General features: G+C 64.3%; 7 protein-coding genes across 7 annotated transcripts; 2 read left to right on the top strand and 5 right to left on the bottom strand.

The window, feature by feature from the left end:
* Nucleotides 1–252: 252 nt before the first annotated feature.
* Nucleotides 253–2,413, bottom strand: EMIHUDRAFT_236658 (hypothetical protein; the record flags this gene model as incomplete). The annotated part of the gene is made up of 7 exons (XM_005778995.1): nucleotides 253–423; nucleotides 565–648; nucleotides 1,180–1,302; nucleotides 1,382–1,479; nucleotides 1,506–1,662; nucleotides 1,812–1,868; nucleotides 1,937–2,413. The coding sequence occupies 7 exons, from the start codon at nucleotides 2,411–2,413 to the stop codon at nucleotides 253–255; spliced, it is 1,167 nt and encodes a 388-aa protein (XP_005779052.1).
* A 3,333-nt stretch (nucleotides 2,414–5,746) lies between these two features.
* On the bottom strand, nucleotides 5,747–7,835 carry EMIHUDRAFT_115032 (hypothetical protein; the record flags this gene model as incomplete). The annotated part of the gene is made up of 4 exons (XM_005778996.1): nucleotides 5,747–6,166; nucleotides 6,361–6,423; nucleotides 6,742–6,970; nucleotides 7,186–7,835. The coding sequence occupies 4 exons, from the start codon at nucleotides 7,833–7,835 to the stop codon at nucleotides 5,747–5,749; spliced, it is 1,362 nt and encodes a 453-aa protein (XP_005779053.1).
* Nucleotides 7,836–9,740: 1,905 nt separating this feature from the next.
* Nucleotides 9,741–14,797, top strand: EMIHUDRAFT_443406 (sulfite oxidase). Its single transcript, XM_005778997.1, has 8 exons — nucleotides 9,741–10,245; nucleotides 10,364–10,551; nucleotides 10,676–10,787; nucleotides 10,957–11,125; nucleotides 11,255–11,480; nucleotides 11,735–12,097; nucleotides 14,599–14,673; nucleotides 14,756–14,797. Exons 1-6 carry the CDS (start codon nucleotides 9,761–9,763, stop codon nucleotides 11,899–11,901), a joined length of 1,347 nt encoding a protein of 448 aa, XP_005779054.1. The 5' UTR covers nucleotides 9,741–9,760; the 3' UTR covers nucleotides 11,902–12,097; nucleotides 14,599–14,673; nucleotides 14,756–14,797.
* A 108-nt stretch (nucleotides 14,798–14,905) lies between these two features.
* EMIHUDRAFT_115035 (hypothetical protein) lies at nucleotides 14,906–15,910 on the bottom strand (the record flags this gene model as incomplete). The annotated part of the gene is made up of 1 exon (XM_005778998.1): nucleotides 14,906–15,910. The coding sequence occupies one exon, from the start codon at nucleotides 15,908–15,910 to the stop codon at nucleotides 14,906–14,908; it is 1,005 nt and encodes a 334-aa protein (XP_005779055.1).
* A 591-nt stretch (nucleotides 15,911–16,501) lies between these two features.
* On the top strand, nucleotides 16,502–17,878 carry EMIHUDRAFT_236664 (hypothetical protein; the record flags this gene model as incomplete). The annotated part of the gene is made up of 1 exon (XM_005778999.1): nucleotides 16,502–17,878. One exon carries the CDS (start codon nucleotides 16,502–16,504, stop codon nucleotides 17,876–17,878), a length of 1,377 nt encoding a protein of 458 aa, XP_005779056.1.
* Nucleotides 17,879–18,348: 470 nt separating this feature from the next.
* EMIHUDRAFT_236665 (hypothetical protein) lies at nucleotides 18,349–18,925 on the bottom strand (the record flags this gene model as incomplete). Its single annotated transcript, XM_005779000.1, has 2 exons — nucleotides 18,349–18,832; nucleotides 18,891–18,925. The coding sequence occupies 2 exons, from the start codon at nucleotides 18,923–18,925 to the stop codon at nucleotides 18,349–18,351; spliced, it is 519 nt and encodes a 172-aa protein (XP_005779057.1).
* A 72-nt stretch (nucleotides 18,926–18,997) lies between these two features.
* On the bottom strand, nucleotides 18,998–25,093 carry EMIHUDRAFT_115036 (hypothetical protein; the record flags this gene model as incomplete). The annotated part of the gene is made up of 9 exons (XM_005779001.1): nucleotides 18,998–19,625; nucleotides 20,293–20,471; nucleotides 20,561–20,665; nucleotides 21,178–21,213; nucleotides 21,724–21,900; nucleotides 22,173–22,260; nucleotides 23,095–23,240; nucleotides 24,376–24,695; nucleotides 24,784–25,093. The coding sequence occupies 9 exons, from the start codon at nucleotides 25,091–25,093 to the stop codon at nucleotides 18,998–19,000; spliced, it is 1,989 nt and encodes a 662-aa protein (XP_005779058.1).
* Between the last annotated feature and the right edge of the window lie 62 nt (nucleotides 25,094–25,155).

A 25,155-nucleotide genomic window follows, 5' to 3' on the forward strand; every position in this document is an offset into this window, starting at 1 on the left:
CATCTCGAGAGGAGGCCACTTGTGCGGCGGCGGCGGCGTGTCGCCGCGCCGCCACGCTGCCGCCGCGTCCTCGACCACCGCGCCGCCGCCGGAGCACGCCGCCGCCGCCTCGACGAGCTCTCCCACCAGCTCGACGGCGACGCCCTTGGCCTAGTCTCGGCTCACCCCGGCTCATCCCGGCTCATCTCGGCTAGTCTCGACGGCGGCGCCCTTCTGCCTTGCGCGCGGCTGCGGCGCTGCTCGAAACGAGGCCTAGAGGGCTCGGGGAAGGCGGCTAGAAAGCGGCTTCTGCGAGGCTGGTGGCCGCCGCTGGAGACGACGACCCTGACGCTGCAGCCTTTCGGCCTCGACGGCGAGCTTCGCCTTTCGGCCCCACTCGCTCCAAAGCGCGGGCGAGAGCAGCGCGCGCTGCGCGTGCTCGACCTATAAGAAGGCGCGTACAAGGCTCCTGGTAGGCTCAGCCGGCGAGAGCAGCGCGCGCGTGCTCGTCCGGCACAGACTGCTCGGCTGATCTCGGCTGATCTCGGCTGATCTCGGCTGATCTCGGCTAATCCCGACCAAGACCAGCTGCTGCTCGAGGGACGCGCCCGGCGGCTGCTTGTCTAGCAACGCGCGCGCCGCAGGCAGCACAAACTCGGCGTGCAGCACCTGAAAAGGAAGGTTCCTGGAGGCTTCCTAGAGCGCTCCTAGAAGGCCGCAGCACAAGCTCTGCGTGCAAGCACCTTCTCCTCCTCGCTCAGCTCAAAGGCAAACGTGCGCGCTACCTGCTTGGGCGCACCTCGGCTAGACTCCGGCTGGCCTCAGCTGATCTCGGCTGATCTCGCTCGGCTGCATCTCGGCTGACCTCGGCTGACCTCGGCTGACCTCGGCTGACCTCGGCTGCATATCGACTGACCTCGGCTGATCTCGGCTGACCTCGGCTGATCTCGGCTGATCTCGGGGTGGCGCGCCTGCTTGGGCACGCGGATCTGACTCCCGACCTGCTCCTTGGTGCGCCGCAGGAAGAGCGGCCGCAGCACGGCGCGCAGCTCGTCGAGATGACCACCCTCGACCGCGCGCCTGCCCGAGCCCCAGAGCGACAACTGTGTCTCGGCCATATCCCGGCCATATCTCGCCGAGACGGCCGCCCTCGGCCGCGCGCCTCCAAACCGCCTCCAGCTGGCTCGCCTCGCCCGCCACAAAGTTGATGAGGTGGCGGATGTCGGCCAGCCGCCCCGCCTCCATCGGAGTGCCCGACACGGCCCAGCGATGCACGGCGCGAACGAGCCGCACCGTCCTCCCCGCCGCGTACGACGTCGGCGCCTGCGGGACGTGTCTCGGACATGTCATGGACGCGTCCTCGACATGCACCCGTCCCTCCCGCCGCGTGCGTCGTCGGCACCTTTTGCACCTCGTCGAGGACGACCCGCCAAAAGGTGAGGTACTTGAGCGGCGACGGGCGAGCGTCCGAGTCCGCCTCTCTCGCGCGCAGCCCCAGGCCTGTGGACATGTCTCTCACATGTCACAGGACGCGTCCTCGACATGTCCGCCCGGCGAGCGCGCGGCAGTCAGGCCGGCGCGGCGCTCGCGGCTGCTCTCAAAGAAGCGGTCGATGTGGACCAGCTCCTTCATCAGCACCTCGTACGTCGCGAGCACGACGTCTGCCTCCGCGAGCCGCTCGACCTATCGCCATGTCTCGGGACATGTGAGCGACGCGTGTCCCGGACATGTCATGTCCGCCTCTCCGCTGGCCACTCGACCTAGCGGAGGGCGCAGCCTTGCTGTGGCGGGTACAAGGCGGGCTGTGCCGGCTGCTCCATCCTCGGCTGCACCTCACGCGCGACAGCCGCGGCGTCGCCCGCCGCAGGGCATCCCGCAAAGCTGACCACCTACACAGGAAGCGTGCTATAGAAGGTCCGAGCAGTGCCTAGAAGGCGCCGGGATCAAAGCGGACCACCTTCAAGCCGGGCGCGTGCCGCGCGAGCTCCTCCTTCCACTGCCCCTCGATGACGGGCGTGCAGCAGATCAGAGTCGCGCCGCACTTGCGTGCCTCCGAACCGAGCGGCCGCTGCGCTTGCAGCGGCGCTTGCGGCTGCCGCACTTGCGGCCGCAGATCGTCGCAACGGTGGCTGGCGACGAGCGCGGCGCACATAACCGTCTTGCCAGTGCCCTGCTCGTCGCCGAGAATGCCGCCGTGGATGCCGTCCAGAGCTCGCTCACGTCCAACCATCCACTGGAGCGCCTGCAGCTGGTAGTGGTAGAGCTGCAGGTCGGCAGCGAGGCCGGCGTCGGCCGGCTTAGCGGCGGCCGCCAGGGAGGAACCATCGTTGATGGTGTCAAGAAAGTTGGGCGGGACGAGCGGACGCTGGCTCGACGGGACGAGCGGGCGCTGGCTCGACGCGGGGCGGGAGAACTCGCGGCTGCTTGACGCCATTATGCGCACGTTTTCTTCTGCTTGTAAAATTCTTTTTGAGGATCAGCGGCGCACAGCCTCGCGCTGAGATAGGCCGGAGCATTCCAGTTGCCGTCGCGTCACTCAGGTCCCGCGTGTGCAAATGTGCGTGGACGTGGAGGCGCGGCGCGCGAGCATGTGGGACGAAGGTTTCGCCTCTGGGGGGGCGCGGGGGCCCTAGAGGGTACCCATGTGGGGGGGAGATGGGGTCCCACGGCCCGCCGCAGGCGCCGATTTTTCGGCATTTTTTTTCTTTTTTCGCGCGATTTTTTACTTGTTCATGGGAATTCGGCGTATTGCGGCCATGCTATCACGCCTTGCGACAGCCTGTCGGCGCTGCTGACCGTGCCCTGCTGCACAATTGATCACCTGCATAGCTCGCGGCCTTAGTATCAAGCATTCAGTGACGACCTGATCGTACGGCCAGTAGGAAGGTGTCCTTCCAACGTGTGCACGCTTCTGGCGCAATCAATGCGCGTCGCCTCGGATTGGCTGCTGGCACTCTCGAGGCTATGCCTACGCACGCTCGCGCGCATGGGCAGTCAAGAGGGACCACGCACCTTCTCAGGACAGCGCCGGTACCTCTCTCTTGGACCGGCAAACTTGGTGGTCTCGTGTCACCAATGTGGGACCAGTGCGGCATCGCGCCATCGACAGCTCTGAACTGCGCCTCACCACCGACCGGGAAGGCCGCCAAGTGGGCCAGCACAGGTCGCACATTGTGGCAGCAGTCAGCAGTGCATGTCTGATAGCTAGAGCAGCAGCGTCATGGTCGCAGGGTCGGATCGTGTCAAGCCTCTCGCCCGGCCGGCCGTGTGCAGACGTCGGCCTGTCTGCTGTCTGGGGTGATCTGTCGGCGGTCAGTACGACCGATCAGGTTGGAGTTTTCTGGTGGTTGGAGGGTCTATCTGTGTGTACTCCTCGAGATCTCTCCAAATATGCCCTCTAATCAACCGTGTAATCATTCGGGAAGTTGGTGCTAACGGAGACTAACGGAGCCGGGGCCCCGCGTTTCCGCACTGCGGCGCGGCGCACGGTGCCTCCGGGGGCCCCCGCGCCCCCCGCTTACTTACTCAGGCACCATCCGAAAGAGAATTTTACAAGAAAGCTCCCTCGCACGACACTGGGCACGGGACTGGCGTTGGTTTTCTAAAATCTCGCACTGGCACTAACACAAAACACAAGGTACACGGAAAGAGAATTTTACGAGAAAACTCTCTCTCACGACACTCAAAACTAGGCTTACTAGGCACGCGCACGGCACTGACTGGCGCGCACTGGTACTAACACAGGCGAGATAACTGCGAAATGCGAAAAGGTAAGAGATATCGAGAGATAGACGTGACAAAGTACCGGCAAGCCAAATAGAGGCAGTCACCTGGTGCGTTACCTTAGCCACGGTCGTCGCTGGTCTGCCCGGTCTCCGAGTCTAGGTCCTCCGAGCCACGGTCGCTGGTCTGCCCGGTCTCCGAGTCTAGGTCCTCCGAGTCTAGGTCCTTGCCCGAGCCGTCGTTCGAGGGTGGATGGAACACGTTTTCTTGCACGGTCATTACCGCAGTAACTGCCGCCGTGGGGTATTCGTTGACGCCGCTTACAAAATTGCTGGCCAGAGAAGTAGATGCAGTATCGTAACACTTCACATAGAAGTTTGCCGTCTGCTCGTTATTGACTATCTTGGCTTGAAGAGAAGTAGCCGATGCAGGGAATAGATCCCCTGCACTAGCTCCAAACGCGCAGTCAGCTTTGTCTTCTTTGAACACGAGGTTGACAGTGGTGTCACCCACAGACGGTACATTCAGGGCAACTTTGAAGCCTTTTGCCTGCCCCTGGACCAACTCAGTGCTGCCGGTAATGGCTGTACCATCAAAGTTCGTGATTGAGATAGAACCCGTTTGGGTGGTTGCAACCATCCATCCCTTAGCTTCAAAATTTAGATAGGACCATTCCCCAAGAACCTGAACCGCCGAAATTGTACCTTCTGTTGGTGCCGCGGAGGAGCAGTTGACAAAAAGCGCTTCATTCTTTTGGTAAATGGGAAAATTCAGTGTGAGTTTTTCTTTGAAACCGCCCGTAGATGATGTTGAGAGTTTGCAGGCCCCGTCGCCGCTGTAAGTGAATTGTATTGCAATAAGTGCAGCCGGTGCTTTCGACAAAAATGCATTCAGTTGCATCACCTGTCCTTTCATGACGCTCTTTGGAAGTTCTGCCTGTTCCGAGGCCTTGCACCGTTCCGTGATAAACTTCTCGACGTAGTGGCCTGGACACAATGAGACCCTGATCGTGCCGGGAGAGGGGCGATAGGAGCTTGCGCCAGCGCCTTCGTCAAAGTCTCCATTAGATTGGGCAATCGATTCTGCGCCAGCGGCCTCGTCAAAGTCTCCATTCGATTGGGTAATCGGATATGCTTGCCCGTCGACGACTGCCGCACTGTTTTTGACGCTCGCGGAGTCCGGGGAGTCCGTATCAGAGAGCCGGTGGGGGGCAGGCGCGAGGGTGCAACGTGTCCCGAGGTACTGGACGCAGGTCGAGCCATACACTTCAAAACCGCAAATCGCCCCGTCCGCGCGTGCCTGATCGCAGCATGTGGTGACGCCGTTCTCCGTCTCGTAAGAGCTCGTGTACCCCGCCACCGTCTCGCCTTCGTAGAAGGTTGTGTGGCCCTCACACGTGAAGGGCAGCCTCGGCAGCGCGTCGGACGGGAGGCTCGAAAATGCTTGGGCGCCCGTGAGCAGGAGGCAGCTCACAGAGTCAATCATCAGTCACACCTCTCACCTGCGAGCGTGCCCGCTTGGTGGGTCGGCTGTGTACCGCGCTGGCGCTGGCGCTGGCGGCGGCGGTACGGGAGCGAGGCGGTGTGGCCGGGGGCGATGTGCCTGCTCGAGCGTTGCCCCAGGCCACGTTCCCGGACGCTCCGATGCTCTTTATGTCCAGGCTTGTATTTAAGAATTCTCCCGTGAGTGCTTCACGGAAACCTTCTTCCGTGTCCAGGTAAGGTAAGGTACACGTAAACGGCCTCCAGGTAAGGTAAGGTAAGGTAAAGTGAAGGCCCTGAGTGTCACAGGCAGGTACACCACGGAAAGAGCATTTTACCTAACTAAAAAGAAAGAAAGGAAACAGGCAACCCAAGGGAGGGACATGCACTTAGGAGGTCCATAAACAAACAAAGTGCAGAGTAAGGTCATGCTCATGGAGCGAGCCGAACACGTGCCGTTGTCGCGGGGCTGCGCCTCGACGCCGCGCGCTGTATGTGCCCCTCGCCGGTGCGAGAGAGGTGCTCACCAGCGCCGGCCGATCTCGGCCGATCCACCCGAACCACTACTCGGCCCCGCGCGGAGACGCGGCCGAGCTCGCCGGAGCGGTGGGGGCGGTGGGAGAGGTGGGAGAGGTGGCAGCTAGAGAGGCGAAAGCCGAGGGGGGGGGAGAGGTGGCTGCCGAGGCAGGGGAGTCGCCGTCGCCCTCGTCGTCGGCCTCGCTTTGCGAGCGAAGCAAATGCCGGTCTGCGCCGCGCGCCGCGCCCGCGCCCGCCACCATGTCGAGGGAGGGCGGCAGGTCGAGGACGGACTTTGGCGAGGTGAGGCTCGACTCGTCCTCGCAGCTCGGGCCGCACGGCAAGAGGCAGAGGCGCAGCGGCCCGCCGAACGACTTGCCGAATGACCGGGCGTCAGCCGCGGGGGTCCGCGGCGGCGCGGGGTCGTCTCTCAGCCCTGGTGCGAGGGTGTGGAACCAGCGGCTCGCCTGAGAGAGGGGGGGGGGGGTACAGCTCGAGAGCGTCTTCTTGGCTTCGAAGCCCACAACGATCGCTCTCAGAGCGAGGCTTCTCTCGGTGTGTGTGTGTGAGTGAGAGAGGCGACCCGCCAAAGTGTCTCTCAGAGGTCGGGAGGGCACACAGCGCGGCGCGGCGCGGGTGAGGCACACGCATGGGCACACACCTGCACGTCCGCCATCGTGAGGCGCGTGGACGGGTCGACGAGCAGCATCCCGTCGAGGAGCGCCTAAAAGAAAGAAAGAAAGATAACAGACAACCCAAGGGAGGGATGAGGAGCGCCTGAGCGGCGCGGACACAGATTCGTTCGGGAGTAGATTGAGGTCGTCTTTACTCGACGTCTGACGCCTTTCGGATGCTATTCCCTTGCGGAACACTGGGGGGGGGGGGGATCCCCCCCCCCCCCCCCCCCGCGCCGCCGCCGCCGCCGCGGGGCTCTGCAAGCAGTTGTGGGGAGTTCGCGCTTTGCGGGAGAGGGTGCGTCGCGCTCCGTCAGAGCCGGCGAGAGCTGGTCCTCGCGGCGGTACAAACAAAGGATGGCGTCGACGGACGAGCGGCGATCCAGCTGCGCGCGCTTGAGCGCCTCGAAGCGCGGGTCCTTGTCGCTGGCCTGCGCTCCGTGCGGGGAAGAGGCCCGATCTTTGGTGGTCTCGGGTAATCTCGGGTGCCGTGCGATCTCGTTCTCATCGCTCGCCTCCTCCACGGGGAAAATGCCGAGCACGAGGGCGAAGAGGCACACGCCGAGCGACCAGACGTCCGCCTGCTTGCCGTCGTACCTGCGGGACATGTCGGGGACGTGTCGTGGACACGTCTAGGAATGGCCGCCCCCGCTTCTGCCGTCGGTGCCTCTGCTCGCGGCTCGCGGAGATCACCTGTCGAGGCGGAGAGAGAAGGAGGCGGCGGCGCAGAGGCGTGAGGCGGCGAAGGCAAAAGGGCGATGGAGGGGGGCGTGAGTCGGGGGGGGGGGGGGGTCCCCTCCGGAGCGGCGTACGAGCTCGTGCCGCAGACGCAGGAGCACGTGCGCGAGAGGGGCGCACGCCCTCGCTCGAGGCAGCCCGGAGGGGCAGCCGCGGAGGGGTCGAAGTGCGCGACGTCGAAGTCGATGATCTTGACGTGCGAGCTGCCCGCCTCGGTGAGGAGCATGTTATCGAGCTTGAGGTCGCGGTGCGCCACCCCGCGCGAGTGCATGTGGACCACGCCAGCAATCACGCCCGCGAGAAGCTCTCTCGCGCGCTCCTCGGGCACCCGCCCGCTCGCCAGCTCAAGCAGCTCGCCTCCGCCCACCGCCTCGGTCACGAGGATATCGTACCCCTTCGCCGTCCTGCACGTGTCGAGGAGCATCACGATGTTGGGATGGCGGCCCACTCGCGCCAGCGCCGCCACCTCCTCCGGCTCCCTCTCGTCTCCAGCCCTGCGAGGGACCATCTTGATTGCCACCTCGCTCCCGTCAAGGCGAGAAATTGCATGGTGGACGGGCCCGTTGCGGCCGACCCCAAGCGTTCGGCCGGAGAGGACGTAGGGGCCCACGCGACGAGGCCGCGGCCTCCTCCGCTCCTCCACGCGCGTGGGCTCGCCCATTTGGCCAACGCAGGAGGCTTGAGCTAATGAGCTAAAGCAGGCTGTAAAGCGAGCCGTTGCCATTGATGATGAGTCGCCGAAATTCACGTGTTTTCTTTCGGGTCGTCCTTGCGAAAAGAAATCGGACGCCATTTTTTCCTCGCACGGCTCCGCGCCGCACCCCGCCAGAGCTCCCGCCCTGGACCCATTGCAAAAATCTCTCTCTCTGTGTGTGTGTTTTCCGTCCAGAAACAAGTGCAAATACAGAGAGAGAGAGAGAGAGAGAGAGAGAGAGAGAGAGAGAGAGAGAGAGAGAGAGAGAGAGAGAGAGAGAGAGAGAGTTTGTCAAATACACGAAAATACACGTCTTTTCCAGCCCAGGTTCAAATACACAAAATACAGACTTAACATCTAGGCTCGGTACATGCCCCCGGGGGGGGCCCCGGGGGGGGGGGGGGGGTTAACCCTCGGTGGCGGCGGCCTCCATGGGCCACCCTATATCGCTCTGTGTTTGCATCAGCAGCCAAGAAAACACCCTCATACTCCCTAGGCGCTAGGGTGCTTTGGGGCGCCCCAGGAGCGCGCTAACGTACTTGACGCGAAAAGTGTTACCTTACCTTACCTTTAGTAGAGTACGTCCCGGGAGCCGAAGCCGCTACCCCGCATCTCGCCGCGGACGATCGCCGGGCCGATTACACCACGATGCTCGGCCAGATGAATCGGTTCGGGATAGAGCCTCGGCCCTTTCTGCCAAAGAAGGGTCAGGCCCTTATCTGGCACTCAGGGCTGGTGCATGGCGGCTCGCCAGTCAAAGACCCGTCAAAGACGCGCAACTCCTTCGTGGTGCATTACAATGCCCTTCGCAAGAACCGGCCCGAGACGGGTATGTAGCACTGCGAGGCATTCTCCAAGCTCGGTCTCTGGCGTCGCAGCTGCACAGAGAGCGAGCAATAGTCGACAGAAGCACTGATACGTGCGCAGGCAGCGGATCATCATGTTGGTCGCGCCATGCGAGAGGACAACCACAGGCCGCAGATCTTGCTCGGACGCGGACCCGCCGTGCGCGTTGCAGATCCGGAGGAGGCCGACCCAGCTCACACCCAGAGCGGCCATGCCCAAGGGTCAGCCATGTGGGGCCTTTTGGCCAAACTTTTACGGCCTCTGTCGTTTCACCAGTGCCGACAAAGTGCCACCAATTGTCGCCACATATCAGTGTTGCGCCGGTTGCGCAATCACTAACCATTCAGAATTAACGCGGGGTCTCGGCTCTATCGAGCCATGCCAGCTCCAGCCGCAGCCCCACCCGGCCGCCCGAGGGTATTCGCAGGCAGAGAAGACTAATCCTGGTGGAAGCAACCTGCCACCAACTCATCCAAATGGAGCCCTGTGATGTGGGACCTCACTCCCACGGAAGCTTGGAGCTTCAGGCCGCGACCACGTGGCCAGGTGGACACTAAAGTGCCATTTTGGCGCCAAATCTTGGCGCGAAATGACACGTGGCTTGGCGGGAGTGTGGTGTGGGCGGCGCCGCTCGCCAGCGCTGTGCTGTTGAGCGCCAGCCAGCTGCTGCTCCCTTCTCAGCCAGACGGTCGGGCCTGCGCAGCACGACCGCTGGCCTTCCTCCTGCACCACAGGAGCGCGCCAAGGCGCGCGTCTGGGCAAGCAGTGCGTCTCATCGCGATGCGAGAGTCGACGCTGTGTGTGACTCCGCCGCTCGCCGGCTAGAATGACAGTGGCAGCATTCGAGTACGCGTCGAGCTGTGCGTACCAGCACTTGTATTGTACTCTCTCTCTCCTCACTTGTATGCGAGCTTATTGTGTCCCTGAGCTGCTGTGGGGTGCGTGGGCTCAGCTGCGGAGCACGTACTGGGAGGCGGCAGGGGGGTGCTCCTACTAACTTTTGCAGGGTAGGTATTCACCCTTGGGTTTCTTGCCGTCGTTCCTTGGGCGGGGTACCCAAGGGTGAAGGGCGCCAAAAAAATCCCTGCGCCGTCTCTCCCTTGTCATCCATGACCCGGCACGCTGAGAGCTCCGAGTTCCTCGCCGCGGCCAAGACAGAAGCTGCGCGAGCGGTCGAGCACCGTAAAAAGGTGCTCGAACACGTCGGAGCCGAGGCCTTCACCGTCGACGACTTCCACAAGGAGGAGCCGGGCGACTGGAAGCACACGACCGGGCGTTCCGACGTGACACCGGCGGAGCTGCAGCTCGGCAAGCGGTGCCACGGCGCGCATGTCGAGACTCTGTCCGCCGACATCACGCCAGCGGGCTCGCACTACCTCCTCATCCACTTTGACGTGCCGCTCATCGACCCGAGCGCATACCGGCTCAAGATCCACGGCCTCGTCGACAAGGAGGTGAGCCTGTCCCTCGCCGACATCAAGAGGCGGAAGGCACAGACCGCCTCCGTCCTCATGGCTTGCGCCGGCAACGGGCGGATGGGCCTCACGGAGCGCTTCACCTCGCACGTGCCTTGGGGCCCCGACGCGTTTGGCTGGTGCTTGTTTCGCATCCCGCACTGCTCCGTCCCTCGCCTCACCGCGCCCTCCCAGCTTACACTCACGCGCCCTGCTTCACCTTGCTCCCATACCTCACACCTCGCCTCCTCCCATCAGCGCCGACTGGACGGGCTGCTCGCTGGCGGAGCTGCTGCAGGAGGTCGGCGTCAAAGACGGTGCGGCGCAGGTCATCTTCACGGGCGCGGACAAGGGCGTCGAGTGGAACACCGTCGACTACTTTCGCCGCTCGCTGACGGTCGAGCAGGCGATGACGGGCCACGTGATGCTCTGCTGGCAGATGAACGGCGCGGACGTTGCTGCCACCTCACCCTCACCCTAAACCTAACTCCAACCCTAACCCTAAGCCCAGCCCTAGCCCCGACCCCGAGGTCGTTCAAGCGGCGGACAGTTAAGGCGTCCGGTGGCTAGGCGCGGACTTGCTGCCGTGCCACGGCGCGCCGGTGCGGATCATCGTGCCGGGCTGGTACGGCATGGCCTCGGTCAAATGGCTCACCTCGATCGAGATCACCTCGGGCGGCTGGTGAGGGGCCCTAGAAGCGGCTAGAAGCGGAGAAAAGACTCGCGTACTCCAGCTCTCACCACTCGAGAGGGCGCGCATGCAGCTGTATTCGGCCGCCGTCTCGCGTATGCAGTCGTATTCGGCCGCGCGTACTCGGCTCGACCTGACGTTGGCGTACCTCGCGACGCAGGTGGGGGACCGAGATGGACGTGTACTGCTACCGCCGCTCGCGGCTCGACCCGACGCCGCTGCCGATCGAGCAGCTGCCCGTCCGCGCGATGATGGCGCCGCCGGGCCACCCGGACTTTTACTCGCGCACGCGGCTGCTCGCGCCGGGCGTGGTGCGCGTCCGCGGCAAGGTCTGGCCCTTCCCGAGCCTCGCACCTTCAATGCCGTGCCAGCTCCTCTCTGCAGACGTGGAAGTCGCGAGGGATAGCCTGGCCCCACCGCCTCGTGTGTGTGGAGCAGCTCACCTGGCCTTGCCGTAGGTCTGGGCCGGCGCCGTCGACATCGACTACGTCGAGTTTTCGAGCGACGGCGCAAAGACGTGGCAGAGGGCAGAGGTGGGCGACAAGTCGGGCGCCTTTGGGTGGGCCGCGTGGCACTTTGACTGGGACGCGAAAACGGAAGGGTCGTACGTCCTCTCCTGCCGCGGGGTCGACGCCGCCGGCCGGACGCAGGACCCGCTCTGCGACGACCAGTTCAACTACACGGGTGCGCATATACCCGGGGGGCGCGAGGGGACCCGAGAGGACCCGAGACGTACGCAGAGACGGATCAATTGAGCAGTCACTCTCAAGACAGACTGCTGATAGAGACACCGCCGAGGACCTGCGAGCAGCCTCTCTCCACCTCTCTCCACCCGCCCCTCCGCACCTCCGCCCCAGCGTCTCCGCGCGCCCGCCCGCACCACCTGCCAACACGTCCATGGCACGCCTCCGACGCCTCTGCTTCCGCCCCGTCCGAAGGCATGGGCTCCACGCAGCCGCAGCTGGTCTACGTCCGGGTGACGGCGGACATCGAGACGGTTGGAGGCAGCATCAACCTCGAGGTGGAGGAGGAGGCGGCCAAGAAGCCGGAGGTGATGGAGAAGGCGCAGTGGGACGGCCTCTACCGCGCACCTGGCAGCCAGTAGCCCGGCTTGAGCCGACGACTGTCCACTGCAACTGCTTGCTTGGCACTTACCTGCTACCTCGGCCCCGGCACCTGTACCTCTACCTGTCCGTTGCGCCGTTGGATTGCGCCGCTGGAGGGTCTCGTGCTGCTGTACAACCTTGCCCCCACTGCGCCGCGGAGACGAGATACAGGCCCGTCTGTGCTTGGGAGTGATTCTAAGATCCGGTCGCGCACTTGGCGGAACTTTCATTTTCGGCCCCCGGGCCTCACACCCCTACTAGCCGGGGTTCGGGGCCGCAGGCCCCGAGAAAATTTTGGCATCTCAGGCGCTATTTAACACACAATTTTAAAGCCATTGGTGACACAGGGCTCACACATGGCTAGTGAACACATATCAGGCCACATTAGAGTAGTTGTGCCACATCAGAGCCACGTGGGAGGCGTCAGACAAGATGCTCTCACCGTCGCCTCGCCCCTCGTGCGACCACTCCAACTCATGCTCCTGGATGAAGGTGTCGGGAGGCACATGCACAATCTCTGGCAGGAGCTTGTATCGCTTCGACCCCTGGTTGTCTGAGGTTGACAGGTACCACTGCGCCTCAACAAACCACTGATTCTTGGCGATCGTCCTCCCACCTGGCACACGAATCGTCTCGCCCGTCTTTGCCTCCGACTTGGTCTTGAGCAGCCAGTATGGCCGCCCGCCGAGAACCTCGCGGTAGGCGGCGAAGGCGGCGTACAACCTGCCCGGCTGGATCTTTGCGCGAAAGTCCTTGATACTATCAAGCTGGACCTTGCGCTGCGCGGGTACGCTCTTGTCAGGATAGATAGTCTCCTGCCGCCATCTGCCGACCGCGTCCATGCAGGCGCAGCTCGAGTGTTCGACGTTGACACTGCGCGGGTCTCGGCAGCTCGGGCACGCGCAGCTGTTGGTGCGCGTGTACAGCAGCTCTGGCTTGTCGGCGCGCATGCCCGCAAACTCGTACGTGGAGTTGCTGCCGGCGATGGTGTCGGCCTCGACGTCGGCAGCGACATCAAGAATAGCGTGGTACTCTCCTGGAGCGGCAGCGCCATATGGCCCCGAGCCCTGGTTAATCCCAACCTTTCTGGTCACTCGCACCCCCGCCGCGGGGTAGTAGAGCCAAAAGTAGTTGGAGGCGGTGAAGATGCCCGGCCGCCGAGGGGCCTCCTCTTCGACCCGCTCCTCGCCGTCTGCACTCGCCTCTGAGCCTGGCGCCTGCGTCAGTATGCGACGCTTGCGCGCAACGCTGCGCCTCCGCTTCTTTGGGGGCGGCTCCCCAGCCGGCGTCTCCCCGGCCGCCGCCGGCGTCGCCTCCCCCTCCCCCTCCCCCTCCGACTCCGCATCGGCGTGACCCCCGCCCATGCGAGCACCCCTCTCATCAAAGACAAAGTCGCCCTGCTCGATGTCCTCTCCAGCTGCATCCGCCTCCGCAGCTCGCACCGTCCGCCGCCCCTCCTCCTGCGCCTCTGCCTCCACCTCGGCGGCCCCCGCCACCTCCCTCGCCTCCGCCTGTGCCTGCGCCTCCTGCTCGACCAGCGTCGCCGCCGCCGCCGCTGCTCGCACCGTCTCCGTCTCGATGTCCATCGGAGAGGGGAGGATGCCAGCCGCAGCCAGCCGCTTGTGCATCCGGCGCGAGGCCTCAGTCGTTGGAGCTCGAGCGAGTGCGGCCTCCGCCTCCTCTGCCTCCTTGGCCTGCTGCTCCGGCGTGAGAAGTGGCGTCTGCACGGGGGGCAGCGCAGCGACCACGGCGTCGGCGGTGGTGCAGTCTCGCCGCGGGCGAGGCAGCTTCGTGGCGCAGAAGTAGTAGACGTCGTGCGTCGAGGCGAGCCGCGCCTTGCCGTTCCGCTCGGCCGTGCGGCAAAGGAGCTTTGCGTCCTTCCCGTAGGCGTCGTGTGGGCCCTTGAAGTGGTGTGACGCGGCGAAGCGGTGGACGAGCTGCACACCGCCGATGCGTGAGGGGAACTGGGCAATGCGCACAAAGTTCCGGTTGCCCTTGTACTGCGAGCGGCAGCCGTCCGAGAAGACGTACACACGCGTCAGCGGCCCTGCCTTGAGGCGGTCCTTGTAGTACTTGACGATGTCGTCGAGCGCCTGGTTGTGGAAGAGCGACGAGCCCTTGGCCTCGGAAAAGATGCGCCAGACGTCGGTCACGTAGCGGCGCTCGCCATTCTCGAGCCAAGGCGAGTGGGTCACGATGAACACGTCCATGTTCGAGCGTGCCGGATGCTCGCATGCGCACGTCATTGCGTGGTCCTTTTGCAGTGTCTTGAACATATCCTGAGGCGAGCCGATCAGGGGGATCGAGTCGTTGGACTGGCTGTGGGCCACCCACTCAACGCTGCTGAGCAGCACGTGGCCGTACTTGAACTTGGCCGCGGTGCCAACGCGCCCGCGGGCGAAGATCCCGAGCAGCTCCTTCATGTTGCTCTTCTTGAGGTTGCGCGCGTCGCAGTACGCCTCGAAGGCCTCGATGTCAGGCAGGATGTGGAGCACCCGCTCCGGGTCGACCAGGTAGATCGGCAGGGCGCACATCCAGACGGCTTCGAGCGGGGCTCCACTGGCTTCGAGCGGGGCTCCACTGGCTTCGAGCGGGGCTCGGCGGGCCGCTTGCTTTTTTTTGGGAGCTCTACCGTTTCAAATGAAAGTTCCGCCAGCGCCCTTCATGTGCGCGACACGATCTTAGAATCACTCTTGGGCACTTGCGATACGTAGAGTAGTGTCTCGAGTTGTCTTCATGACCGGCCGCGGCGCACCGTAGAGAGAGAATGAAGACGCGAGATCACGACTGGGATCAGAAAAACTGAGAGAGTTTTTTTGTCTATTAGCGCACACTAGACTAGAAGAGGCGTCCACTGATGTGTGTTCTTTTGATTTATTGACTACTACTAGAACCACACCGTCAACTCTTCTCCACGGTCTGCTGACCCGTGTGCACTCTCACATCTCAGTCACATCCCCCGCCCGCCGCCCGGCGCTCCAATGTGCAATGTGCATGAATACATCAGCTCTCCTTCAAAGCCGCCTGCAGCGCCGCGATCCACTCACTGCCCGGCTCGGCGAGGGCCCAGTGCGTCCCAAAGTGGTCACACTCGCTCATCTCGAGAACCTCGACCCGCGGCGCGGAGGTGGCGCTCCGTCCCAGCCGCTCGAGCTCTGCGCGTAGGCGCTTCGCCTGCGGCTTGCAGAAGGGAAAGTCGCGCTTGCCGCCGTAGGTGATGTGGACCAGGCCTGGCAGCTCCGCCGGGTCCTGCTCAGCCAGCCGCGCGAGCGGCGACGCCGCGAGCACGGCGGTCGGTTCGGGAGGCGAGCCCACGACAGCACGCAGGTTTGGAGACACGCCCTTGCGGTACAGCCACCAGATGAGTGGCCGGCCAACCCAGAAGCGCCATAGCCAGTGCGCTGGGGCAAAGTCCTGCGCGCGCAGGCCTACCGGCCCGCTCACCAGGAAGAGCGCCTTGATGGCGGATGGAGACACGCCCGCGGACCGCAGCAGCGGCGGGTCGAGACCGAGGCAGGCTGCAAGGTGTGCACCCGCACTATGGCCGGTGAGGATGATCCTTGCCGGGTCGCCGCCATACTCCTTGGCATGCTCGACCACCCACCGCAGCGCCGCCAATAGATCATCGCGAGACTCTGGCCACGCCTGCCGCTCGCCGAGGCCAAGGGCGTAGGCCGGCGTGATGTAGAGGGCCGGCGTAGCGCAGACGGTGAGTGCGCCAAAGCCAGCCCACTCTGGGTAGCCATTCTCCCAGCCGCCGCCGTGGATGCCAACAACGATTGGCAGGCCCGCCGTTGTCGGAGTGACGGGAGCCCACACGTCGAGCGTCTGGTGAGATGCTGGCCCGTAGGACACGCCGCGCGAAACCGACAGCGAGTCGTGCTCTATCGCCGCGTCAGTGAGCGCGAGCGCTTTTTCGTTGTAGGGCACGAGGAAGGATGGCAGCGACTGCGGTTTGACAGATGTTTTGAGCGAGAGGGAGAGGCAGGTGGCGGAGACGAGCAGCATATACGCACACGGTTGATTGCTCAACTTTGGCGTGGGTTCGGCCTCCTTGGGAGGGACGGCGCCCCGCGATCGCCTCCCCTGGCTTTGAGTTATGTGTACGCCAACTCAGGGTGTGTGGCAGCCAGCTGGCTGTGTGTCTTGTGAGCTTGTTTGTGTCTGTGTGTCGCTCGTGCGTGTCGTCATCATCTGTCCAGCGTCCACCCATACCGCGTTGGTGTCCAGTCCGAGCCTGGCTGTTCTTCACCTTTCTACCTACCTACCTACCTGGCTTAGATCTAGCTAGACTGAGAGATACTGTGCACATGATCAGTCTCTACAGTATAACACTGTCACTTAACAGAGCTCGACCCGGTCCGTCTACACGGCCTGCCTGCGAATCGGGCGATCTGAGGTCCAACTAGGTGTATGGATTGCCCGCCCAGGGCTATCACCTGGACCCATCAACAGAAGATAACCGACAAGCGCCTGCCTGCGTGCGGCGCCGCTGGTTCGTCTAAATATTCGCTATCCCAAATCTCTCTGAGTGTCGAGAAAAGGCGTAAGTTCGGTCGTTCGGGCGCACGGACTTGTGCATAGCAATAAATGCGACGAATGCGTCTGCTCGCTGTCTTGCCAATGTGTTGGGCGCGTTCTGTCCAGCACGTCGACATCGCCATCATTGGCGGCGGTCCATGCGGCCTCGCGACGGCGCTTGCGCTCCGTCGAGTCTCGTGCTTGAAGGACGCCTCCATCGCAGTCTTTGAGAGAGACCACATGGAGCCAAAGGGTGCTGCCATAGCCATCCAGCCGATGGGCATCGATGCACTGAATGACATAGATATCATGCTCGTGCCAGAGATGCGGCGTCGTGCAGTGCGCATGTCTGACTTGGCCCATTTGAGTGTCAACGACCTTTCGTCAGACTCAAACGAGGACGGCTTTCCACGTGGCTTCTGCCAGCCGTATCGTCAGAGACCCATCCGCGAGCGGCTATGGAAATGGCTAGCGCGCGTAGGATGTCGACTGCGAATACGTCCAACACGATCCTCGTTCAACTGGCATGACGTGCGAAGCGTTCTCGCCAAGCAAGTGCATGCCATCTGTGGGCCTGAGACGCTACGGTTTGGCCACACGCTCATGGCGGTGCGTACCCGCACGGCAAGTGAGGGGATAGACCTCACTTTTGGCGTCGAATCTGCAGATGACAGGCATTCGGTGACATACCGCGCCCGCCTCGTTTGCTCAGCCGACGGTGTCCGTTCAATGACGCGTCGATGTTGGCCTGGAGCAGACACCGCAACAGCAAAGCCACAAGGCAAGTCAGTTTGGTATGGGCTCGCACCACGCCTGCGTCTTGGCGACCGCATGATTCGAGTCGTAGCACACAAAAGCTGTCTCTTAAACGTGCAGCCTGCTTTTGGTGGCCGTGGCACGTCATTCTCCTTCATGGCTCCTGCTGTGAGTGGGTACGCAATCGACGATTTTGATGCGGCCAGGCGTCTCCTGTCGGCCGCGCCGCGCAAGCTGCGGTCGACGCTCACCGCCCTCATCAAGGCAACGCCACATGTTACTGAGAATAAGCTGCACAGCCGCGACTTTTCGCGCCCTTGGGCCAGCCCGAGCCACAGGCTGTGCTTCCTGGGTGACGCGGCGCATCCGATGCGCCCAACCTTTGGCTACGGCACGTCGCTTGGCTTCGAGGACGCGGTTGTGCTCGCCCGTATCGCCAAGCGCGAGGGCAGCCTCGACTCGTTCGTAGCGAATGGCGTGCGTGCCTTTGAGCGGGCGAGGCTGAGCCGCGTGCGCGCGGTGGTGGAGATCAGCCATGAAGCGGCTCTGAGCTATTACGGGCATCCAGATGAGGAAGCAGCCGCTCGGGGGAGGCAGCACGAAGAGTACAGGATAAAGCTGCTTGAAGCCCTCGCTGAACACCCCATTCATTGCGAAGAAGTGGGTCTCAGGACGCGCTGCGAACGAGACAGCAAATAACAATCGATGTCATATCCCCGGCGCTAGTCGCCGATCACCCCCACCCTGCACATTGACCGCTCCCTTTCACCCATGCCACCCCAGTGAGGTGTCAGTTTTTTTTATTCGTTTCAGATATATTGAGCGCGAACAGTTATTACAACGGGTGTTCCGATCGTCGTTGTTCCGAGAAAGCCTGATCGCCTCCATCTGGGCGCGCTTTGTAGCTTTTGCGCTGCCAAGCCGGCACTGGCCAGAGCGAGAGAACAGGATGCTCGACTAGCTGGCGCGGAAGCGCGGGCGTGGCGCGTCGTCAGTCGCCCAGGAAGGACGACCAGGGTCCTCTCTATATGCAACACTGGGATAGGGTCGATTCCGTAGGTACACGGGACCCTCGATCGTCTCGCCCTCTCCCTCACTGCCGATGTGTTCATTTCTACCATAGTTAACATATGAGAGAGACATATACTAATTTGAGTAAAGTTTCAAATCTAGGTTTGCGCGGATGTCCTGAGGCCGCGCCAAAAGAACTTGCTCAACCAAATTGCCAACCGGTGCTTCCGTAGAATCTCGTTGTATGCTACTTCCTCGGCCAGTCTCTTGCTGATACCTTTCGCCTGCCAGAGCGCCAATTGCCTTATCGGAAACGGCTGCCGCAACGCATGAGTAATCAGATTGAGTTCGGCAATGGCGTGGCCTTCTTTGACCGAGGCTTCGGAATAAGAGGAGAGCATGGACTCCAAAGATTGGTCGCCGGGAGTGGCCAAAGCTTCTGCGAGCATGTCAGCTTGCAGCAGAGCTGATGCGCAGCCTTGTCCAAACAGCGAGTACATTCCATTGCTGGCATCGCCAACCAACGCAACGTGTCGATGGCTGGCTGCGTCAAGCACGACACCGACGGAGTTCGAGTACGAAAGAAAGGCCACACGGACCACCGCCAATGATAGCGATGTCGACGTGCTGGACGCGATGCTCCTGAAGTGTTAACGAAAATCTTGCCCTAGAAAAGCGCCTTCATACTATCATGTCACACGGCACACATCGATATCGGTTATCGCCGTGTAGCATTCAACGCAGCGCCGCCGCCGAAGAGTCGCGTTTATACTTGGGTAACGCTCAAGGCGAGTTCTACTGCTGATCTCAGACGCCTGCTGGCTGACCAGCCTTGACTGCCGAGCGTGGTAGGTGCGCAACCCGAGCTACGATCGAGCCAATTTTTGCACTCTGATCCTTGTGCTGTTCAAGCAAGGGTGGCAAACCGAGAGCCTTCTGAAACTCGCAGGCGCGGTGGTACGCCTCCTTTGAGACGCAGCCGAAGTGGCCGCAGTCGATGATAGTATCTGCTTCACAAGGCTCGGCGATAGCATCATACGAGCCACGGATGCGCACAACCGAGGTTTCGATGGGCTTACAGCCAAAACAGACACAGGGCAAACGCAGCCGTCTCGCAAACTCTGCGCCGGCGGAGTGAACAAACACGATCACGCGCGTATCCTCCGCATCCGTCAGCTCTTGCAGCCGTGCAGCACACTCTCTCGTCTTTGCGGCCTTCCACGCGTTGGCCTTTGGCGAGTCCCATTGCCCGGCGACGCCGATGTTTGTGCGCTCGGCCTCCTCCACAGTTCGCGGCCAAACGTCGAACGTAACATGGGAGTCGACACCGCTGCTCGCAATGAGGCGCGAATAGTCCTCGTCATGGAGGCCAAAGCCCGGCAGCAAGAAGAGGACAACGCGCATCGGCGGGGGCTTGTGCCAATTGGTGCGGATTCTGCCTTCGCCGTCAACGATTGGGATAGGGGCCCTAACTCGTGTGAGGCTACTAGGAATCCTACTTTCTTGAAGTGATTCGCATTCTAGCTCGTTTACCTTACCTTACCTTATACCTTATAGCTCGCTCTGCGCACACAAGGACAAGCGCTGTCTCGCGCACGTGAGAACGCCCTTTTCTTCTCTTCGAGAGGCTTGTATTTTAAGAATCTTCTCTTCGTCTCTCCCACGCTCTTTGTTTGAGAGCCCACGATGACGCGCCCTATCCACGCGCTCGCTGGCGCGCTCCTCCGCCGCTGTTCTCGTCTTTCTTTCTTTTCTCCACTTCCGATACTTCTCCGACTTCTGCCTTTGATTTTTGTATTTTGAGCTAGCCTTCGATGTTTGGGCTAACCTTCGATGTTATGAAACAAACGCAAGGCGGGCACCCACATGACGCATCGCTCTCGGACCCACTCACTAGCACTACTGACGTACCTTAAAAGGTACGTCAGTACAATTTTTTGCCGGAGAAGGCGGCACACAAACTCAAAAGTCAAAACGGGTCCGCGCGAGAATACGTGAAAACGAAATAAGCCGCTAGGTGCAGGTATGATATCACATTAAAGCTGACGGACGGTCAAAAGTAGACCGCGCGAGCATGCGCCGCCACAGCCTGCGGAGGTCACCGCCACCCGGGCCTGGCGGGAGGCGCGGCCGGCCTGGAAGCTCTGGCGACGGCCATGCTGCGCGCCATGCGGACGATGTACGCGGGCGGCTCGCGCGTGCGCGGCGTGAAGGTGCACTCGCGCATCTGGTTCTCGGCCTCGGCCTCGCGCATGCACGCCGCGACGTGGTCCCGCAGCGCCTGTTCGGAGCAGCGCTCTCGTCACCACCGCCACGGCACTTTGTACGAACAAGCGACGCGGTCTCTCGCGGCGCCATGTGCTGCCGCACGCGCTCGAGGTACGAGTCCGGCTCCGTCGCAACCTTGAGGCGCGACGAGACGCCTTCGACAGCGTTGATCCGCGGCGCAAAGGTGAGCTCTGCGGCGGCCTCCGCCTATCAACCGGCCAGCCTCGGGTCACCTCGGCCGATCTGGCGAGAGAAGGGGAAGGAACGACGGCGGCCTCCGCCTCCGCCTCGCACCGCCGCGCCTCGTGCACCGCCGCCCGCCTCTGCGCATCGCCCGCAGACAGCTCCGCCGCGGAGCGCGGCCGCCGCCGCTGCGCGTCGCTGTTGATGGACGGCGAGAAAGGGCACTCGGCCGAGGGCGGCGCGCGAGAGGGCGGGCGAGGCGAGGCGGCGGCGGCGGCGGCGGCGGCTCCCTCCCCTCCCTCTCCGCCGCCTCCTCCGCCTCCTCCGCCGCCTCGCCTCCCGGGCGAGGCGGGTCGGCTGGAGGGACGGCTGCTTGACCTGGGGCACGAGACTGCACGAGATGAGCCGAGATTGCCTCGAGGGCCGGCCGCTGCCGGCGCTGGAGGCGGCGCAGCTGCCACACACCTCGTCTCGAGACGGCGGAGCAAGCTCGGCGACCCCGCCGCTAGCCGGGCGGAGCGGGGCGAAGGTCGCACCCGCCTCGCCGCTTCGTCCGCCGCGCTGCTCTCCGCCTAGTAGTGGTTTGAGGGGCATCGGTGGCTCCACGCAATCAAAGGGCCGCCTCGTCCGCCGCGCTGCTCTCCGCCTAGTAGTGGTTTGAGGGGCGTCGGTGGCTCCACGCAACCAAAGGGCCGCCTCGTCCGCCGCGCTGCTCTCCGCCTAGTAGTGGTTTGAGGGGCATCGGTGGCTCCACGCAACCACAGGGCCGCCTCGTCCGCCGCGCTGCTCTCCGCCTCGCGCAGCGCGTCTGCGAGGGCCCTTCGCCGCGCGTACTCTGCCTGCCTCTCGAAAAAGGCCTCAAAGGAGACGTCGTCGGGAGGGGCGGGCCGACCCGCAGCTCCGCCTGCCCCTCCGCCCGCCCCCCCCTCCGCCCCTGCACCCGCCGCCGGCGGCCTCTGCAAGCGCGCCTGCAAGCGCGGCGCCGACGCCGAGCGACGTAGCGAGCGGGGCGTGGGGCGCCCCTGCTGGGGGCGTCCCTGCGGCGGGGGCAACACGGGGGGAGGCGCGCGCGACAGCCGCACGTGCGCGGGCTCGTCGAGGTAGCCGGCCGCGGCACTGGACAGACTACGAGGGAGCGCGTTGACGCGAGGAGAGAAGGGCGCCTGCCGGCCGCCTTGCTGCCGGCCGCCACCGACCAGCCCCCCGCTGCTGCTGCTGCGTCGCATCCGCCGCCGCTCGCGCGCCTCCTCGGCCGCCGCCTAGAGCAAGGGTCCGAGAACCTTCGCGGAAGGCTCCCCCCCGCCGCCCGCGTGCCTCCTCGGCCGCCGCCTGCTCGGCGGCGCGGATCCGCTCCCCCTTGCTTGGCGAGCTCCGCCAGCGAGACGTCACCTGTCGACCCGAGATGAGCCGAGATGAGCCGAGACATGAGCCGAGATGAGCCGAGATATGAGCCGAGACATGAGCCGAGATGAGCCGAGATATGAGCCGAGATGAGCCGAGATGACAGCGCGGCGTGCACGCGAGACGCCACCTCCGCCGCCGCAGGGTTGAGCCGCGACGGGCGCAGCACGCGCGGCGCAAAGGAGCAGGACTCGAGCTCGGCCTCCTCCGCCGCTCGCCTGCGCCACCGGCCGAGCTAAGCCGAGATCAGCCGAGCTCAGCCGAGCCCCGCCGAGATCGGCCGAGATCGGCCGAGATCGGCCGAGATCGGCCGAGATCGGCCGAGATCGGCCGAGACCGCGCCGAGACCGCGCCGAGACCGCGCCGCGACCGCGCCGAGACCGCGCCGAGACCGCGCCGCGACCGCGCCGAGACCGCGCCGAGACCGCGCCGAGACCGCGCCGAGACCGCGCCGAGACCGCGCCGAGACCGCGCCGCGACCGCGCCGAGACCGCGCCGAGATGTGCCGAGAGTTGCCGAGGTCCGCAGCCTCGCCTGCGCCGCTCGAGCTCGTCGAGCTTGCGGGCCCGCTCGTCCGGCCGGTGCAGCCGCTCGTGCGCCGGCCTCCCCTGTTCCGCTCGACGGGCGCAAGCTCAGTCACAAGTGCCTCGTGGGGCGGTCCGAGGTGGTGGTGCCGTGCGCGTTGCCGCCGCGCCTGCCTCAGCGCGCTCTCGGACTGCGAGCGACGCAGCGAGTGCGGCGCCGTGCGGGGAGAGGGTGCGGGTCGGAAGGTGCAGGGCGCCAGCTCGGCAGCCTCGGCGGCGCGCCTATGGGTGGCGGCTCCAAGACGGCTCCGCGAGACTTCTCGTCTGACGGCCGGGCTACGGCAGTCTGCGCGCCGCTTCGAGAGGCGGAGAGACTCGCGCGCGGCGTGCCATCGCAAGTTGCGCTCGTAAAACTCGCTGCGGCTGTTGCGCGGGATCGACGACGACCGCTCGCTGCGCACGCGCGAGCCCGCCGACCGCGCCGCCGACGCCGGCGCGGCTGGTGCGGCGTCCAGATCCTGGCAGGACCTCGACTCGCCCGGCGGTTGCTGCTGCTGCTGCGGTGGTGGCGGCGGGGACGACGGGTGGGGTGGCGGCGGCGACGGCTGCGGAGGTAGTGGCGAAGGCTGCGGCGGCGGCGGCGGCGGTGCGGCCGGCTGCGGTGCTAGCGCCTCCTGCGGTGATGACGGCGACTGCTGTGGAGGTGGCGGCGGTGGTAGAGGTGGCGGCGGTGGTAGAGGTGGCGGCGGCGGAAGAGACGGCGGCGGCGGCATCTGCGGTGCCGGCTGCCCTTGCTGTGGCTGCGACGGCGGCGGCGGCGGCGCTGGTGGCTGGTGCTGCGGAGGTGGCGGCGGCGATTGAGGCGGCTGCGGCATGCCCTTTGCTGCTGGCACGCTCGCCAGTATCCGCCGCTTCTCCTCGATGAGCAGCTCGATTAGGCGGCGACTCTCCTCATCCAGGCCAGAGTCCTCCGTCATTCAGTCTGTGCTGCCGAACCGACTAACGGCCAGCCTGTGCGCCACCAACAGACGCCTCTAGCCAGCGCCGGAATGGCCTAGCCTGCCGGAGCCCAACGCCGCGGAAAAAAAGAAAAAAGCCCCAAGTGCGCTTGCTCCGGCCCGCTGCTCCTGGGCTTGAGCACTTGAGCACTTGATAGGGTCGATTCCGCATGGTACGGGACCCCTCGATCGTCTCGCCCTCCCTCACTGGTGTGTTCATTGGGGGGGTCATAACAAACACGGTGCAGGATCGAGGTGCACGCTGCCAGAGCAGTGTCGTCCCCCCTCTCCCCGACGGCGATGCATGGCGGTGTGACCGATCGAGCTACAAGAGGAGCTTGTTCAGCAGGATCGGCAGGTGCCGCTCTACGCGCCGTGAGCACCCTCGCCGCAGCGCCCGCCCCGGCGCCGCCGCCGAGGCTGGCGCCAGCTCTCGGGCCGGCGCCCCCTCCAGCAGTGAGGTACCGTCAGCAAGTCGAGCAGTTGTGTGCCATGGGCTACCTCGATTCGGTGGCGGTGCTGCGGGCGCTGGCGGCCTCTGGCGGAGACATCAATGGGGCCCTCGACCGCCTGATGCGCGGGTAAGGGCCCACACCCCACAGCATTGTGCACGTGGGGCCGCTGGGGCCGGGTGCGGTCTCAGCCTACTGCGGCGCTCCTCTGCGGAGAGAGTCTCGCTCGGTTTACCGTACGTTGAGCGAGTGTGTGTGTGAGTGAGAGAGAGAGAGAGAGAGTCTGATGATCGGTGTGGTGTGAGAAGCTGTGAAGGACCTGTCTGATTTTAACCTTCGGGGTCCTGCGACACTCTCACGGCGTAGCCCTCCACAAACAGTTCCGCGATGGTGTCCGCCGTCATCCAAAACAGCCCATCCGAGGTGTCACGCAACGGCGCCCCGGGTTGGGCGAGCCCCCGCCGTCCCCACGGGTTGCGCAGCTGGAACTCGTGCGGCGGCTTGTCGGCCTCTGCCCGATCCAGATCGCTCGAGGCAGAGCGCTGGCGCGCAGAACGAGGACGGGAGGCGAGGAGGGAGTAGCAGTGGTCCTGCTGCACCCCGTCGCGGGAGACCGTGTCCGATTGCGCGTGCGCATCGAAGATGGCAGACGCCAAGCAGATCGCGTGCTCGCCCGTCTCTAGGAAGGACTGCAGAGTCGCGTCCACAGCGGCGGAACACCGACGGCGCCACGCCGGTGAGCGCCTGCAGCGCCCTGGCAGGATCACCTCCGTTCAGCCCCTCGTACCCTTGCCCACCGGCGGCAAACAGCCCAGACGCCGCGCACGCCTTCTCCACCAGGCAGGGCCAGAGAACGGCGGCAGCCTGCGCGTCGTCGTCCATGGCTGGCTTGGCATAGGCCGCAGCGCAAGCGCCGGCGCCAATGCAGCACGCCGGCAGCGTCTCTTCGACCTCAACCTTCGTCGGCGGCAGTGAAGCGTCGAACGGAGAGTGCAGCGTCACCACGTAGGCTCCGGCGCTGCCGCCTCGCTGCAGCATGCGCCGGATGACCCCTGGGTGAGCGGCGACCGAGGCCATCGCCGCGATGAGCCAGCACGATCCGACGCCCCCCTCGACGCACTCCGACGCGCTCGTTCCGC

Source organism: Emiliania huxleyi, assembly GCF_000372725.1.
Source record: "Emiliania huxleyi CCMP1516 unplaced genomic scaffold EMIHUscaffold_238, whole genome shotgun sequence".
NCBI classification, from domain to species: domain Eukaryota; phylum Haptophyta; order Isochrysidales; family Noelaerhabdaceae; genus Emiliania; species Emiliania huxleyi.